The following is a 17,924-nucleotide window of genomic DNA, read 5'->3' on the forward strand; positions in this document are numbered from 1 at the left end:
CCCCCCCCAAAATGCCAGCCAAAACTCCACTGCCTTTGCGGTGGGTCCCACTGGCACAATGGAATTGGCGGGAACCCACCACTTCTGGAAATTAATCGGCGGGGGTGTAAGCGCTCTGCTGGATACTGCCCACTTTTCAAGAGGCTGGAAATTAGCGAGGAACAAGCTGAAATGAAAATGTTGTCTTCTTCCAAACCTGCTTTGGTTGTTTCCATTCCAGCACTCTTCTTCATTGATGTTGCTGGCAGCCATGTTCTCGTTGCTGCAGATATTACTGGGAAGGGAGGACCAGAATTTCTTCGCTTGCTTCAGCTTTTCCTTCACGTCCGTCACCTGTTAGTAAAATCAGAGAAACCAACGTAACCACAGTTACCCTTCTTTTGGTTAGCAGTCTTCAAGCCACTGGTCAAAACTAGCTCAGAATGGTCTACACCAGCCTTCCCCAGCCTGGTGGCCTCCAGACGTTGCGGTCTTCAATGCCTATCAGCCTTGATCAACATGGCCAATGGTCAGGAGTGCTGGGAGTCGCTCTCCAAAATATCTGGAGAGTACATGGTTGGGGACGGTTGGTCGATGTTGATTGACAGTTGCTCTCCTGGGTTTCCAGCAGAAGTCTTACCGAGCCCTACCTGTGGCCTTCTGCTGAGGTTCAGCCATTCCCTCTCTGACAGTGCTGGAACTTGGGGTCACCCAACCAATGAGGTTGACCAATATTTATTTATGTAGATTATTTTTTGGAGTGACCTAATGCTGAGTGAGCACTCCAGGGATTGAGAACAAAACCAGAGGGCCTAATGTACACCAAGCAGGATATTGCACTATGAAGGCTGTATGAAAACAACATATAAAAGGCAGGAGCCACACCAAGCAGGTTACAGCACAATGAATGCTGTATGGAAGCAGTATGTGGTCTGTCAATGGGCTGCTATAAAGCAGTAGTGTGACTCCTGCCTATTATATACTGCTTTCATACCGCTTTCATAGTGCAATATCCTGCTTGGTGTAGATTAGGCCTATGTTGTCTTTACCAGGACAACAAAGAGGAGGCTGGCCTAATCCTACGAAGGAGGGAGTTCGAGAACCAGGGTGCTGGCACAGAAAAGGCCTCGTCTCGAATACCCACCAATCTCATCTCTGTAGGAGGTGGGACACCTAAAAGGGCTTTAGATAATGAATACATTTTGGTCAGGTCAGTACTAACAAAAGGGAACATTTTAGTTGTTTGTTCGTTTGTTTAATTTATATCCCACCTTTCCGCCAAAGATGGTGCCTAAGGCGGCTCAAATATTCCTTCAACAGAATGCCTAATTGACTTCTGACATTTATCATCACAAGTAGAGCACTTAGTGGAGGCTGGGGACACCGATGTCAGTGGGGTGGTGAATCCGCTTCTGTACCTTGGAGAGCTCCTTCAGCGTTCTGGCTGGTTCTGACTGAAACCAGGAGAGGATTCACCATCCTACTGACATGGGAGCCACCAGCCTCCACTGAACGTACTGCACATGAACGTACTCCACTGAATGTACTCCACTGAACGTACTCCTCTGCACATTGGATGAGTGTCCAGTTTTCCACAGTGGCCAACCAAATGGGCAATCGCCCTTTCTCGCTGTTGTTCGACAGCAACTTTCCAGTTCTCATGGACTTCAACCACGTTGACATCTCTGATGGCTGCACCCCAGAAGGACAACCCCTAGTTGGGGCGTGAAGAGGAGAATCCCAGTTTTGCCCCTAATGGACTGCTCTTTGCATACTCACCAGCCTATCTAAACTTGTGCCTGCTGCTGTCGTCGGCCGCTCCTCCGGGTTGTAGGGTCTAAAACGGGCACTGAAGCTGCTTTCCGAGGCGGAGCGAGACGTTCGGCTTTGTGCCAGCATCTTGGGCTGCCCACATCCTTGGAAGACCTAGGGCCGATGCAGACACAGCCACGTGAGACACAACATGGTGTACCACTTTGCTCTTACCTGCCAGAATTTCTCATGGCAATTATACCAGCTGTCTGGCATTAACACACTAGTCCGTGTATATTATTGGGGAGATGCATTCTGAGGCTGTTGCTAGACGAGGGTTTATCCCGGGTTCAGATGATGCACAGGGGATCCCGGGGTCAGCCAGGGCTAAACCCTCCCTTGGCCCAGGATAACCAGCACCAGTTGTGGCCCGGTATTTCCACAGCCCCAGGCTGAGCTCGGGGCTGCAAAAGGTCTAGCCAGTTCCGCGGCTTTTCCTGGCTACGCGGCTTACTCACGAGTAGCTGGGAGATGCCACGCACTGGGCACAGCGCTCCACAGGAGTGCTGTGCCCATCGGGCCGTGGTGGTGGGGAATCGTGGGGTGGGGAGGGAGATCGGCACCGGGGGGGGGGGGGTAAGAGCGTAGCCAGGGGACATTGGGAGGAATTGCGGCCCAAGAGTGATGGGGGGGACATCGGACAGGGCGGGCTGGCAGGCGGGGTGGGGGGATTGGACAGGGCAGGCAGGTGGGGGATCGGACATGGTGGGCTGGCGAGGGGGTGGGCGGGGGGGTTGGACATCGCAGGGGTGGTAAATCGGGGCAGAGGACGAGTGGGGAACCCTGTTTTTTTTAAAAAAGAACCTATCTTTTTCGTTGGTGCGCTCCTGCGCACATGGGCCCTTTAATGCAGAAAAAAATGGCCGACGCGACGGGGCTTTACTTTACCCCGTCACGTCGACGTGTGGACAGGAGCGACAGCCCGCGCTACTTCTAGCGCGGGCTGGCCCCTCCACACGCCGGGATTTAAAGGTAGGTCTAGCAAGGCCCTCAGACATTTTGGCAACTACTAGCTGACAGGTTTAGTGTCCTGTCATCCTCATAACTGGAGCAGCTCCCAATGTATGAGCAGAATTCATTTTCAGGACACCCTCCGAGTAAAGAAGCGCCAATTAAAATGTGAGTAAGCCATAATGTGGAAATTCTTTTTCTCCCTCTCACGCCACTCACAAGGGGTCACTTCCACACTCAGCCAACAGGAGACCAAGCTCTTCTCAGAACGCCCAGAAGATGCTAAAGAAGTTTGGGATACTGGCAGCAAAACAAAAAAGAAACTTGGAGCCCAGGTAATTGAGCGCCTGGGACTTTTCTAGCCCTGGATTTTCATCCTGCTGTGCTTGATGAAACATTGTTATCTTTTCGGCACCAGGTCAAGACTTTTCTTTTCTCCCAGGCATTTAACAGCATTGAACAACATATGCTAAGTTTGTTTGCTTTTTTAATAGACCCCAGAACTGTTGTTTAAATGGATACTGTTGTTTTATACTGTTGGTTAATTTATTTATTTATTTATTACATTTCTATACTGCCCAATAGCCGGAGCTCTCTGGGCGGTTCACAAAAATTAAAACCAAAGTGTAAAACAACAGTATAAAACTACAATATAAAAGTATAAAACAACAGTATAAAACAACAGTATAAAATACAATATAAAAGCTCAACCAGATAAAAACAGCAGCAATGCAAAATTACAAATTTAAAACACCAAGTTAAAATTTATTTATAGATTGTTAAAATACTGGGAGAATAAAAAGGTCTTCACTTGGCGTCTAAAAGCATATAATGTAGGTGCCAAGCGAACCTCCTTAGGGAGCTCATTCCACAGCCGGGGTGCCACAGCAGAGAAGGCCCTCCTCCTGGTAGCTACCTGCCTCACTTCCTTTGGCAGGGGCTCGTGGAGAAGGACCCCTGAGGATGACCTTAGGGTCCGGGCAGGTACATATGGGAGGAGGCGTTCCTTCAGATAGCCTGGCCCCAAGCCGTTTAGGGCTTTAAATGTTAATACCAGCACTTTGAATCGAGCCCGGACCTGGACTGGCAGCCAATGAAGCTGGAAAAGGACTGGCGTGATGTGGTCTCGTTGGCCAGTCCCTGTTAGTAACCGCGCTGCCCTGTTTTGTACCAGTTGAAGTTTCCAGACCGTTTTCAAAGGCAGCCCCACGTATAACGCATTGCAGTAATCCAAACGAGAGGTTATCAAGGCATGGATCACTGCAGCTAGGCTATCTCCGTCCAGATAAGGGCGTAGTTGGTATATCAACCTAAGCTGATAAAAGGCTTTTATATTTTTGATGGTTTTAAATCTTGTATACTTTTTAATGTTCACTGTTTTTAACTTTTGTAAACCGCCCAGACAGCTTCGGCTATGGGGCGGTATATAAATTTAATAAATGAATAAATAAATAAGTTGATGCCCTCCCCTCCCGGGCCCTCCAAAACCAGCACGCCCTCGCCATACCTTTTGGGAGACCTGCATACTGTTCTCCTGCATGTTCATGATGGCATCAGAGATCTTCACATCAATGGGGTCCATGACAGATTCAATGTTGAAAGGGCCCTCCAGCCGCTCAGCTACCATCAGCATCGAGTCTAACCACAGGGAAAAAAGGAGAGGACTGACACGTGGTTAGGCGGAGAAAATACTGTGTTATTTTCATTGTTATATAGGGTTGTTTTATTGGTGATTTTTTTTATGATTGGCACCTTTTGTCTGCTAAAAGACTGATACTACAACATCAGAAAGATAAAACGCTCACCGCCTGTAATGCAATGGATCGAAGACCTAGCAACATTAGCAACGTTGGAAAGAGTGGTACACATGCGCCATTCACAAATGGACTTATATTTGGATATCTGGCCTGGCTTTACTGAAGTTTATGTGTAATGAACACCATTTTACTTCCCCCATCCCGCCCCATTTTTTTAGAATGTTGTAATATCTGAAACTGAGACCTTTAAAGTTACACTTGCATTTTTCATTTTTTTTGTTTCTGTTTTATTGTTTTGTTGAAACTTACAATAAAAAAATTATTGTTTTTTTCCTAAAAAGAAAAGATTAGCGCCTGCCAATTGGATGGTATATAAATTTAATACATCACAATTGGGGTGCTAAGCACTCAACCACAAAGATTCACACGTGAAGTGAAAGATAGACAAAAAGTATTACAACTGTGGGTGATATTTACAACAATCCTACATATACTGTTTGTAATCAAGCATACAAAAAGATATAATTCTCCTTGCTGATACACAGCCTTAAACACCTCAAAACAAATCCAGCGGGGCAGAAGCCTCCAATATATGAATAAATCAAGAAAATATTAAAAAGAATAATAAACAATGTATCAGCACTAAATTCCCAATAACATTTTACAAAACAGCATGTGGAAAATTCATTAGTTAAGGTACAATATTGTACCACCCAACATATTCCTTATTCTAGGCATCTGGATAAATAAAACAGGTGTCCAGTGCAGCGCCCGTTTCGAGATGTCTTCATCAGTTGGATGCTTAATTCATAGAAGGAGCCGTGGCTGTATGTTTGGGGTACAGCCCTCCGACATTATCACCTTGTAATTATCATGTTTAAATCAGCCACATAATGCTCTCAACTGCTTTGTCTATCTTTCATAGAATCATAGAATAGCAGAGTTGGAAGGGTCCTACAAGGCCATCGAGTCCAACCCCCTGCTCAATGCAGGAATCCACCCTAAAGCATCCCTGACAGATGGTTGTCCAGCTGCCTCTTGAAGGCCTCTAGTGTGGGAGAGCCCACAACCTCCCTAGGTAACTGATTCCATTGTCGTCCTGCTCTAACAGTCAGGAAGTTTTTCCTGATGTCCAGCTGGAATCTGGCTTCCTTTAACTTGAGCCCGTTATTCTGTGTCCTGCACTCTGGGAGGATCAAGAAGACATCCTTCTCACTTCATGTGTGAGTCTTTGTGGTTGAATGCTTAGCACCCCAATTGTGATTTGTCATTGCAACCACAGCCTTCTGGTTTCTGTACTGTTGTGTGTATATAAATTTAATAAGCAGACAGAGAAAGTATATCTATGATCTTCCTAATTCTTGCTGCTGCTTTTTTTTTTAACGTAAATCCTGTTCCCATGATTCAAGTTTCCTCCATGCACACCCCTACACCCATGACTCCAGTGTAGTCATCTCCAAAGCAAAGCACACCACTGCAGCCCTGCTGAACCCACCCAGCCTGAATGAACGTGTATCTCCAACAATCTTTACACAGTCGCTTCCTTTCGTATCCACACGGTTGCTTTTGAGAAAGTTTGCAGGCTATGCAGGAAAGAAAGACAGCTATGCCTTCCTTCAGCCTGTCCCCCACACCTTCTCTTCCCACACTGTTTTGCCATCTGAGATAAATTTAAGATTACACCGAGATTACACACCATTTACACCCCTGATCATGTTTTCAGTGGAACCAGTGGTGCGGGTGCCATGTGATCTCGGTGATATTCTATGAAGAGGGACTTCTTTACCCACTTGAAGCTTTAAGCCCATTTGAAGCTTGCAACATTTTCCTCCTTTGTGTCATTCCGTGCAAGTTGTTCTCCCCTCCACCCAGAACACAATAAGCAAAAACACCAATTCCTCTCAGATCTCTGGATTGGGGCCTCATAGATTCTGCCTTGCCTTACGCCCATTACTTCTATCTACCACCTTCTCAAGCCCTTCCTTCCTGTCTTCAGTTGTATGCAGCAATTGCTAATGAAAGCCAGGGGTTCTGTAATCATGCAAATAGGTGTTGGCTCAGGTAGGCTACAAATGCCCCTAAGAGGCTTGCTCACTCTGCCAGCCTTGCTGAGTTTTTCCTCACTACAGACCTGAGATACTTGGTGTCACTGGTTCACCTACAGTCTATTATAGCCTTACCCAACCTGCTTTGGACTACAGCTCCCAGGATTCTTGGCCATGTCTGGGGCTGATGGGAGTTGAAGTACACAAGATAAGAAGGCACCAGGTTGAGGACAGCTGGTCTGCTACTTCCCACCCACTCACCCACCCAAATTTCCAATAGCGCCTTTCCTGCTCACGCGGGTGTAAAAGAGAAGGTGAACAAATATGAGAAATGTGGAACGTTACAAGGTAGATTTTGCAATGTTTCACAAAGCAGAAAGAAAGGCGTAGAACTTCTGCTCTTCATACGACTTTCTGTTTCCCCAAACCAGTACCTCTTCTGGGCTTCCTGCTCCTGTTATTCTACGCTCCCCACCCAGTTTGCATACTAAGCCCTGGGGGGAAAGATTCCACTCTTCAAACTGCACCCTTCCCTGAAATTTTGCAATCAGAACGAATTATCTAAAATAAATAAGACCATCTGCCTTCTTTGCATCATTTACTCATACTGCATTTCAGGTTTTCCTGTTTAAAAAATAAAAGTCAGAACACACACATACTTTCAGCGAAAGGCATCTTCCACTGTTCATATTTATTTAGGATCTTAGTCCATTGGGGGGCAGGCAGTGCTGACGGAACGTCAAGGAAAACTAGCATTTTAAGACTACAAGGGAGGACTCCGTGGCTCTCTGGTAGGGTCATAACTGACAATCATCCCCGTCGCCCCTGACAGTTTGAGGAGAAATCCCCAAAGGATTCCTGTCTCCCAGAGAAAAAAATGAAATAGGCCACTTTCAGTTGTCACGGAAAGCCAGAATTTTGAGAACATTGTGGCTTACCAGGAACCAGCAATGTCTTAGGGTGCCCAGCTCAATCGCTCCTGCTTGGCTCCTCTTGCTAGTGGGAGCCAGGGATCCTCCACCCCTGGTTTGTGTAGCATGATGGTCGGAGTCATCAGTATCAAGGCTGCCGAATTTCCTATTTAGTTGGCCCGCTGGTTGAAACTCGTCCGAGTGCAGCACTCACCTTTGTAGTGATGCATCACAAATTCACTATCAAGTTTGGAACGATTGCAAACTTCAGAGCACATGCAGCAAAGCAGTTTACAGATCCCCCCCCCCAATGAATTTTCAGTCATCCTACCATCTAGAATGCCCCCACGACTTACTTGAAGCAGGCTCATTAGCGGTTTCCCTTGTTGTCTCCACCTCCAAAGCTCTAGCTTTGAGGAGGAAGAGGACAACTCTACGGGCCCATCTTCATCCCAGCGACAGCGAGTGAGCATCACGTGACACCGTCACATGGGCAGGCCACGCGAAAACGACCAATCAGGAAGGAGCCGTGTAACACGGTGACGCACGATCGCTGCGCAATTCAAAACTATACTTCCCAAGGCGCCCCTCGATAACGCGCATGTGCAAAAACTTGTATACACGGAACGTGTTTTCATATTATGTCTCTGATGGTTTTTAAATTTTGTATCCTTTTAATGTTTACTGTTTTTAGCTCTTGTGAACCGGCTGTGGGGCAGTATGTAAATCTAATAAAATCAATCAATCAATCAATATTTGATGTTTTTCTTTTGTAACTGTCTCGACACACAGGCCTCACACACCAGGCCTTGTCGCACACACACCCTCCTCAGGCCAAGCGCCACCACTTGAACCACCTGAGGGTAGGGAAAAACACAACCTTTCCCTCATATGAGAGGGTAAAGGCTAGAATCTGAAAAGGTTTTACTGTGCATGTAATAAGCTGAAGGTTATATATGAGGTGTTTACGATAGTAACTGTAGAGCTGGTGATAAAGCCAAGCAGACACATGGTTTGAGGTAACAAAACAAAATAAAACGTTTATTTTTGTTGAACAGATCTTAGTTACTTCAAATTCAAGTTGACCTGCTTAATCTACTAGTTTTAATAAAAACAGTCATCTTAGGTCTCTTAAAATCTTATCTCCTTTCACTCTCCACACCACTGACAATCCCGACTGACACTCCCCACTCCCAACCAATTAATCTCCCCCAAGCTCTAGACTCCACCTATTTATACTCCTCCCCCATCATCAGCCACGCCCATTCAGTCCAACATTCTGCACATACTAGACATACAAAGCCCAGACATACCTAAGGGAACAGAACTGTGGGGAAATGCCACAGCAACCCTCATCCGAACTCACGTGGACGAATTCTTTCTGAATGAATAACAAAGAACGTCCACCCATCCCTAGGGTGACCATATGAAAAGGAGGACAGGGCTCCTGTATCTTTAACAGTTGCATAGAAAAGGGGATTTCAGCAGGTGTCATTTGTATATATGGAGAACCTGGTGAAATGTCCTCTTCATCACCACGGTTAAAGCTGCAGGTGACCTGCCCTCTTTTAAATCTGGTCACAGTATAGCTGCAGTATAGCTCCTGCAGCTTTAACTGTTGTGATGAAGAGGAAATTTCACCAGGTGTGACATGCATACATTGATGGTGCTATATAAATAATAATAATAATAATAATAATAATAATAATAATAATAATAATAATAATAGACACCTGCTGAAATTCCCTCTTCTATGCAACTGTTAAAGATACAAGAGCCCTGTCCTCCTTTTCATAGGGTCACCCTACCCATCCCTACTCACAAGCCAGGACAGCAGCAAGCCAGAGCTTCCGGCTGGGACATACCGCTAATTAAACCAGGAACAGGGGGGTTGTTACATTGCTGGCACTGGCAAGAGGAATCAACTTATTTTTTTATTTATTATGTTTATTTGTATCCTGCCTTTTGCCCAATGCTGGGCCTCAACGTGGCCTTACAACGTTTAAAACATGCATTGTGTGTGTGTGTGTGTGGGGGAAATAGTTTAAAATACACACCAAAATTAAAAGACATTAACATAGGTGGAGGGCCAGATTATTCTCCAAAGGCCTGCTGGAACAAACAAGTTTTAGCCTGCTTCCGAAAGCCCATCAAGGAGGGAGCCAGCCTAGCTTCCCTGGGAAGAGAGTTCCAGAGCACCGGAGTAGCCACCGAGAAGGCCCTCTCCCATGTTCCCACCAAGCGCGCCTGTGAAGATGGCGGGACTGAAAGAAGGGCTTCTCCAGAAGATCTCAAAGCACGGGCAGGCTCATAAGGGAGAATACGGTCTTTCAAATAACCTGGATTTAGAGGGATTGAGCCGAACGCACTAGCTTACTGTGCAAACGTGGCCACTGAAAGAGAGGAGCTCTCTTCATGATTGCCAGCAAGGCATAGAAGCACCGATTCGACACAAATGCACCCTCTGCTAACCCCAATTGAACAGGCCTGACTAACCAGGAATTGCCACAGACTAAACCTCCCGCAAGCCAAGGAGCCGTAGTCTGAGAACGGCCTGCAGCCGGCTCCCAGAACACTCCGCTTTCAGCCCTCTGAGTAATGACTGCTACCATGAATGTTCCTCATTGTACTGTGGGGGAAGAGGAGGGAAAACACGCTTTTGATGTGCCAGCAAAATGGAAGCTTTTGGAAACCAAGCAGACCGTGTATCTTAGATCGGTGCTCCCCAACCTGTAACCTTCCAGAATTGCTGGTCGACAACTGTGATGATCCCCGGGGCAGCATGGTAGCAGTAGCTGGGGATGATGGTGGTTGTAGTCCAATAGGTTGGGGACGGCTGGGTTAGGTGAACATTCAAAGTGAAAACTGAGAAAAGGAAACCCCAAGAGAGATGCCGAAAAAGGCAAAGGGGTAGAATGAACGGTGTTCTTTATTATGTTGAAATAAATCCGACACATTTCGGACCCTTGGGTCCTTCCTCAGGGTGGTCTAAAAAGACAATATATATAATATTTGTACAGCCACATGGTCATCATTGGTCATTATCTCAATGGTCAAAGGCCATGACAAGCAAAATCAACTCAGTAGGCCTTTCACCCCCTGTTACTACCAAGGGATTTAGCTAGTGCCAAATCAATAGTGAAACTGAGGCTGCTTGATATAGACATGCGAGTCCTCCAGAGTGCTGCTCGGGGCCCATGCTCCCCCCAGTCCCTAGGACTACCAGTCTCTTTTTGCAAAGATGGGATGCCTTACCTGCGCTGGTTAACAATCCCCAAATACAGGACAGCATTCTCACTAGCCAGACTTAACGTCCTTCCCTCTAAACTTTTAGATGGCAAATACAACAAAATCCCACTGCTCAACAGACGCTGTCCCTGTAACAATACTGAGGTGGAAACCGTATCACACGTGTTACTGTTCTGTAGATTTTACCAAGGGGCTAGAAATGATCTTCTGAACCCCATTTTACAACCTTTTCCTGGTCACCCAACTGAATTCTTAATGTCCCTTTTACTTCGGAACTCAGACAAATCAATCACCGAGCAAGCGGCCAAGTTTTTGAACTTGGCCATTTCTATTAGATCCTCTATGATTACTTGTCTTTTTAATAGCTACTTGTATGCTCAGTCCTTTTGTAGGTAATTTTTGTTGGAACGGTCTATTGACTGCAATAAACTGTTGTTGTTGTATGTCACAAAAATCTTACCAGTGTACATAAACATATAAAATTACAAAAGGTTACAAAAGAATGACGTTGTAAATAGCTTCTGTGTTTTGAGGCTCTCATTTTTGATACGTTATTCTTTTGGAACATTCAAAGTGGCCCGAGTGAGCCAAATTGCCCATCTTTGTTTGTAGCCAAGAGAAGCAGCTTAATTTTTTGGGGGGTGGGTGGGTGGGATATCACCACACACACACACAAACACAGGAAGTGTTTTCCTTGTTGGTTTATCTTAAAAATCAGGACATATTTCCATTGGCCAAGGAGATGGGAAAGATTTCAGATCCATGAAATGTTTTCATCAAGGACTGTGGGGTTGGAGGAGGAGGAGGAGGAGGAGGAGGAAGAGGAGGAGGAGGAGGAGGAAACTCCTTCTGGTTATTTGGGGTCTTTGTGAAATCTCAGAGCTTGGCAGTTCATTCCCAAGTTCCCGGGAATGCCGCGTGAATTGGGGCCTGTGTTACTTTTGATGCCATGGCATTGCGCACATTACTGCTAAAGAATGCAAGCTTCATTCCGACTGGACAGAGAGAGAGAGAGAGAGAGAGAGAGAGAGATGCATTGCGAGAGCAGCACATTAGAATATAAGTGAATTCTCTGTTGGCTTTAGAGGATATATTCAGCTAGAAACTCTTCAGTGGTAGCAGACACCGATAAGGGCGGGCCAAGAAGAAATAAACTTTAATTGCACAAAACAACAAAACGTGGGCGCGGGGGGGGGGGGGAAGCAATTAAAAGCGCAGATCGGAGGGGAAGGAACGACGTCAAGGGCGCAGAAGAACGCTAGCTGAACTGGCTCCTACCTCCTGCTAAGATCTGCCTGGTGCCCTGGCCAACAAACAGCGAAGCACAGTAAATTCCCTCCGGCGGCAGTATTTGACATTAGTAACATTGGCTACAGTTCAAGACGACGAATGCATTACACGACTGAGGAGGGGGGCTGGCATGGAAGGTGGGGGGAGAATAAAGATGCACCAGGGCAGAGCTTATAACTGCTTTGACGGCACCACTGGTACATGTTCATTTACCTCGGGAACACCTTTCCCCGCGTGTACATGCCCTTCCCCTCCCCAAAATTAAGGCCAGACGTCTGCCACTTTCCATTAAGAAGTCCATTCTGTACTTGCCCAGAGCAGGGCATTCTTGATGGTGGCACCATGGCTATGGAATCCCCTCCGCAAGGTGGTCCACAAAAGTTCCTCATAGAATCATAGAATAGTAAAGTGAGAAGGGGCCTATAAGGCCATCGAGCCCCCTGCTCAATGCAGGAATCCACCCTAAAGCATCCCTGACAGATGGTTGTCCAGCTGCCTCTTGAATGCCTCTAGTGTGGGAGAGCCCACCACCTCCCTAGGTAACTGGTTCCATTGTCATACTGCTCTAACAGTCAGGAAGTTTTTCCTGATGTCCAGCTGGAATCTGGCTTCCTGTAACTTGAGCCTGTTATTCCATGTCCTGCACCGTGGGATGATGGAGAAGAGATCCTGGCCCTCCTCTGTGCGACAACCTTTCAAGTATTTGAAGAGTGCTATCATGTCTCCCCTCAATCTTCTCTTCTCCAGGCTAAACATGCCCAGTTCTTTCAGTCTCTCTTCATAGGGCTTTGTTGCCAGACCCCTGATCATCCTGGTTGCCCTCCTCTGCACGCGCTCCAGCTTGTCTGCGTCCTTCTTGAATTGTGGAGCCCAGAACTGGACACAATACTCAAGATGAGGCCTAACCAGGGCCCAATAGAGGGGAACCAGTACCTCACACGATTTGGAAGCTATACGTCTATTAATGCAGCCCAAAATAGCATTTTCTTTTTTTGCAACCACATCACACTGTTGGCTCATATTCAGCTTGCGATTTACAACAATCTTGTGGAAGTGAATTCCACAATTTATGCACTCTCTGAAGAGGCCCTTCTTTTTATCTGTCCTGAATCTCCCACCAATCAGTTTCATAGGATGACTTCTTTGGGTTCTAGTATTTTGAGAGAAGGAGAATAACGTCTCCCTATCCACATTCTCCATTTTGTACACCTCTACCATGTCTCCCCTCAGCCTCCTTATTTCCAAGCTAAACAATCCCAGCTGCTGTAACCTTCCCTCATAGGGGAGATGCTCCAGCCCCTTGATCACTTTAGGTACCCTTTTCTGCACTTTTTCCAACTCTACAATATCCTTTTTTAGGTACAGTGACCAGAATTCTATTCTAAGTGTGGTCGCACCATACCATTACCTGGTTGTAGGAGGGTAAGGGGAACCCCATGGCGGAACGCAGAGAGATGGCAACACAAGTCCTCGCACACACACGTACACAAATCCAAGCCGACTGATATCTTTTAGAGCTTTTCTTAAAATGTCTGGTGGCAGAGAGAAGTAGAGGGCCTCTTTGCGCAACGACCCAATTTCGGAAGGGACACAACTTTCCACACAACTTGTTGCGCCTGAGCGAATGCTCCGGCACCCCCTTCTCGCACGGAGCTTTCCCTCTTGAGCCATTGTGAGCGGTGCACAGACTTCTACAATTAGCAGATTGTCCTTTGCTGTCCAACTCCTTGGCACCCTGCCTTCTCTTCTGTAACATTCCCCCCCCCCCCCACGGCCTCACACCATCGCTCCTTTTCGCTGCAACTCTTTTGAGTTCTGAGCTCTTCTGGTTACAGTCTTGGATGAATTAGCTAGTGTGTTTGCATTCTCTTTGATGAAACTGGGTTTCTAAGACTGTGCAAAATACCAGGATGAGGCAAACCTCTGTAGCAAGCCCTAGGAAGAGGATGCATCAAACTTGTACACCAAGTGACATTCTGAAACATCATTTGCAACCATTATTATTATTATATTTATATCCCGCCTTTTTTCCTCCAAGGAACCCAAGGCGGCGTACATAATCTTCCTCCTCTCCATTTTATCCTCACAACAACAACCCTGTGAGGTAGGTTGGGCTGATAGTGTGTGACCGGCCCAAAGTCACCCAGTGGGTTTCCATGGCCGAGTGGGGACTAGAACCCGGATCGTCCAACTCCCAGTCCAACACCTTAGCCACTACACCACACTGGCTAGACAAGCCCAGGAAAGAAACCAAGGAAAGTTACTAGGTCTTACTGCCTGCATATAATCACATCCCGGTCACCTAGGGGCGATTCCTACTTGCTGGAAGCCTGTGCTATTCCATATTTGGCCGGCAGCAACCATGGCATGTTTTAGGTGCTTGTTAAAGACCCGTCTCTTTACCCCTGCCTTGCCTGCATGACTATTTATTTAATAGATTTATATACCACTTAACATATTAAAAATATCTCCAAGTGGTTTACATCAAAATACCTTACAATACATTGCGCTCCCCAGTTAGGTTGGGGAGTAATCATTGCACTTTCAGATTCGGTTTTAAATATCCTAAAGATTTTCGCTGACAAGTTCTTATATTTATTATGATATATCTTGATCTCTGATTTTGTAAACCACTTGGATATAGATATGTGTCTTTAGATATAGTAAGCGGTATATAAATTGGAGGAGGAGGAGGAGGAGGAGGAGGAGGAGGAGGAGAAGAAGAAGAAGAAAAAGAAGAAGAAGAAGAAGAAGAAGAAGAAGAAGAAGAAGAAGAAGAAGAAGAAGAAAGAAGAGTTTGCTCAAAAGTCATGGATTCTCCCCTAAAACTGGGAGAATTGTATTTCTAAGAGAAACGCAGGGAAATTTTCGAAGCAGCTTAAACCAAAATTCCCAGAAGGGATTATATGTTCTCTCCTTGCTCCATCGAGGACATAACTAGCCATCCTGATACTTGAAGCACGAAATGCCAATGGAAATAAAAATATGCCAATAGCCTAAAACCTTGACAATTAACTGCCTTTAACGGTAACATCCCACCACTGTTCCCAGCACCTGAGGCCAGGTCAAAAGGACTCTGCCCCCCAGATGAACAGAGATGACTGTCGTAGCTCTTGCTCACCTGGGGATTATGGGCATTGTAGTTTCGCCAGAGAGCCAAGGATTGCCCATTACAGGCCTTTAGTCTGTTCACAAAATTATCAATCACACCCCTGGGGGAGGGAGACTAACGACAGCGAAACCTAACAAATACAAGCAAGGCCTTTAAAAAGCCAGTGTTATGAAGAACAGTGTGGTGTAGAGGCTACAGTGTTGGACTGGGAGTCGGGAGATCCGGGTTCTAGTCCCCACTCGGCCATGGAAGTTCACTCGGTGGCTTTGGGCCCGTCACAGGCTCTCAGCCCAGCCTACCTCACAGGATTGTTGTCGTGGGGATAAAATGGAGAGGAGGAGGAGGAGGAGGATTATGTACGCACACCTTGGGTTCCTTGGAAGAAAAAAGGCGGGATATAAATGCAATAAATACAAAATAAATAAATGGAGATGCAACATTTGGCCACAAATTCGCCATCATTTCCTTTTCACAAAAAAAAGGTGGATTTTCTAATTTTGGGGTTTGGAGCGTTCTCTCTTTTTGCAACTTATCTTCCTCACTGCATGAGGCATCACCTTTTATCACAGGAGGCAAAATCAAGCCCCAACCGGCCTCTCTCTTCAGTGACCAGCTTGGCTTCTCTGAGCACCGAGGCCTTTTTGTGGTTTGAAATCGCGCCCAGTTCCTCACCTATGAAATTGTTCCACTCGGTGTCCAGTTCCCCTTGGCTCGCGAGGCAGCCTCTCATGACATTGAAGCAGTAGTTGTAACACGGCTTGGCGGCCACTAAGCCCCGGCAGTATGGGCAGTACATCATCTTCAGCAGTGCTCGGATGCCCTGTGGCGTGGGGTTGACCTTTGAGAAGGACACAAAACCAAAGGGGAAGGAAGAAGAAACACAGACAGAAACATTATTATCATCCTCATTGCCATCACCACCACCGTTTACAAAGCGCCTACACTTTTCTAAAGGCTGAACAGGTATGAAAAGAAATAAAAGAATACAACAGTCCCTGCAGTCACACAACATAGTAGACATGACACAAGAGGAAATAGGAATGGGGAGGGAAGAGGAAAACCAAGCATTGGCAGCTGCTTCTTCTCTGGGCAATGGATAGGGGAAGACTGGCCCTCCACATGCAATGAGGGTCATCCTCAGAGTTTCTTCTCCACGAGCCCCTGCCAAAGGAAGTGAGGCAGGTGGCTACCAGGAGGAGGGCCTTCTCCACTGTGGCACCCCGCCTGTGGAATGAGCTCCCTCAGGAGGTTCGCTTGGCACCTACATTATATGCCTTTAGATGCCAGGTGAAGACCTTTTTATTCTCCCAGCATTTTAACAGTCTATAAATAAATTTTAACTTGGTGTTTTAAATTTGTAATTTTGCATTGCTGCTGTTTTTATCTGGTTGAGCTTTTATATTGTATTTTATATTATGGTTTTATACTGTTGTTTTATACTTTGAATGGTTTTAATTTTTGTGAACCGCCCAGAGAGCTCTGGCTATTGGGCGGTATAGAAATGCAATAAATAAAATAAAATAAATAAATAAATATTCTTTCTGGGAATCAGGTACTGCTGTCTAACAGTCGCTCTTGGATCCCCTGGCCAATGGCAGCAGCCGAAAGGGATCCCCCACCCACTCACCACCAAGTTTCACAAACAATGGGAAACATTTCACTTTTAAGTTTTCAAATATAAAAGGATCTGTATTTCTCCAACTAGAGCTATGTGCATTCCATGATCACCTTACACTAGAAGATTCCTTGTGATTGTTATCTGTTTAAAGATCCTAGTCCACATTAAGCACTTTAAAAAGAACAGTGATGATCATACAGCAGAAGGGTAGAAACTGATAATGGGTACCAGCACTGGTCAGGTTTTCAGGATGCTTTTACATGAACATGCACACATGCACCTTCACCAAGTAGAGTTCAATTTTTTTAGTTTCCAAGTTAGCAGAAAGCAGGCTCTAAAGTTTACGGCAGGCACTGATAGAATCTCAACCGTCAGAGAAGGACCTGGGACGGGCATATAACTCCTTTAGCCTCTTCTCAAGGTCAGCAGCAGCAAAATATATATGGAACATAGAAACATGCTTAATTTCTCCAGGTTGCAGAATCCCTTTTCTTCAAGCAGAATTTTTAAGTGTGAAATATACTGTTCTAAAACAGTCACACAGTCTAACTATTCATACAGGGTAGTAGATTTAACGTTTCCCCCCTTTACTTCACAGACAAAAAACACATACCACAGATGGAATCCATTGCGACTTGGAGGTTTTCTTTATGGTCTTTTATAATAACCTAGTTTCTTTTCCATAATCTGAAGAAAGGCTTTGACTAAGGCATTTGTTGTTGCTTTTAAGTGTTACTGGTTTATTATAGAAATTTCTGCTGTGTCCTTTTTCAAGCAATTTGAAAGGGCAACTTAGAAAACAAGATAAAATAAACTAAAAACGCTGCACAAACAACACATGAAAAGTAACGACATTGTTCATAGTTTTAAAAAGTGTAAAAAACTTGAGCAGATATAAAAACAAATTCAATTAAACAAATGTAAAAGTTTGGGGAAATAAAAAGGGGTTTGCCTGATGCCCCAATTCCCCGCAAATAGAAAATTAGCAGAGCAGGAAGCAGAGTGGAAGAGAAGCTCTTTGTTTGATGTGTTAGTTTCTTCTGCTTTTCAGGAAAGCCGGATTACTCAGGATCACTTAACACCATTTAGCGATCCCTTTCGTTTTTAAGAAACTTTGAACACGCACACTTGTTTTGTACAATTAAGAAACTCTGGTTAGAGTGACCAAAGGATAAACCCGGGAACCTACAATAACGGCCA

At 45.6% G+C, this 17,924-nt stretch overlaps 1 protein-coding gene across 1 annotated transcript in view; it reads right to left on the reverse strand.

The window, feature by feature from the left end:
- Positions 1-17,924, reverse strand: part of GPC4 (glypican 4) — a 99,026-nt gene that overhangs the window by 4,301 nt on the left and 76,801 nt on the right. The window contains exons 4-7 of the mRNA XM_063141589.1: positions 15,779-15,944; positions 4,250-4,380; positions 1,759-1,905; positions 197-333 (exon numbers count right to left, since the gene is read on the reverse strand). Of these exons, the coding sequence (XP_062997659.1) occupies positions 197-333; positions 1,759-1,905; positions 4,250-4,380; positions 15,779-15,944 (581 nt within the window). The remainder of the gene's footprint in view (positions 1-196; positions 334-1,758; positions 1,906-4,249; positions 4,381-15,778; positions 15,945-17,924) is intronic.

The sequence above is a fragment of the Elgaria multicarinata genome, chromosome 15 (assembly GCF_023053635.1).
Source record: "Elgaria multicarinata webbii isolate HBS135686 ecotype San Diego chromosome 15, rElgMul1.1.pri, whole genome shotgun sequence".
Classification (NCBI taxonomy): domain Eukaryota; kingdom Metazoa; phylum Chordata; class Lepidosauria; order Squamata; family Anguidae; genus Elgaria; species Elgaria multicarinata.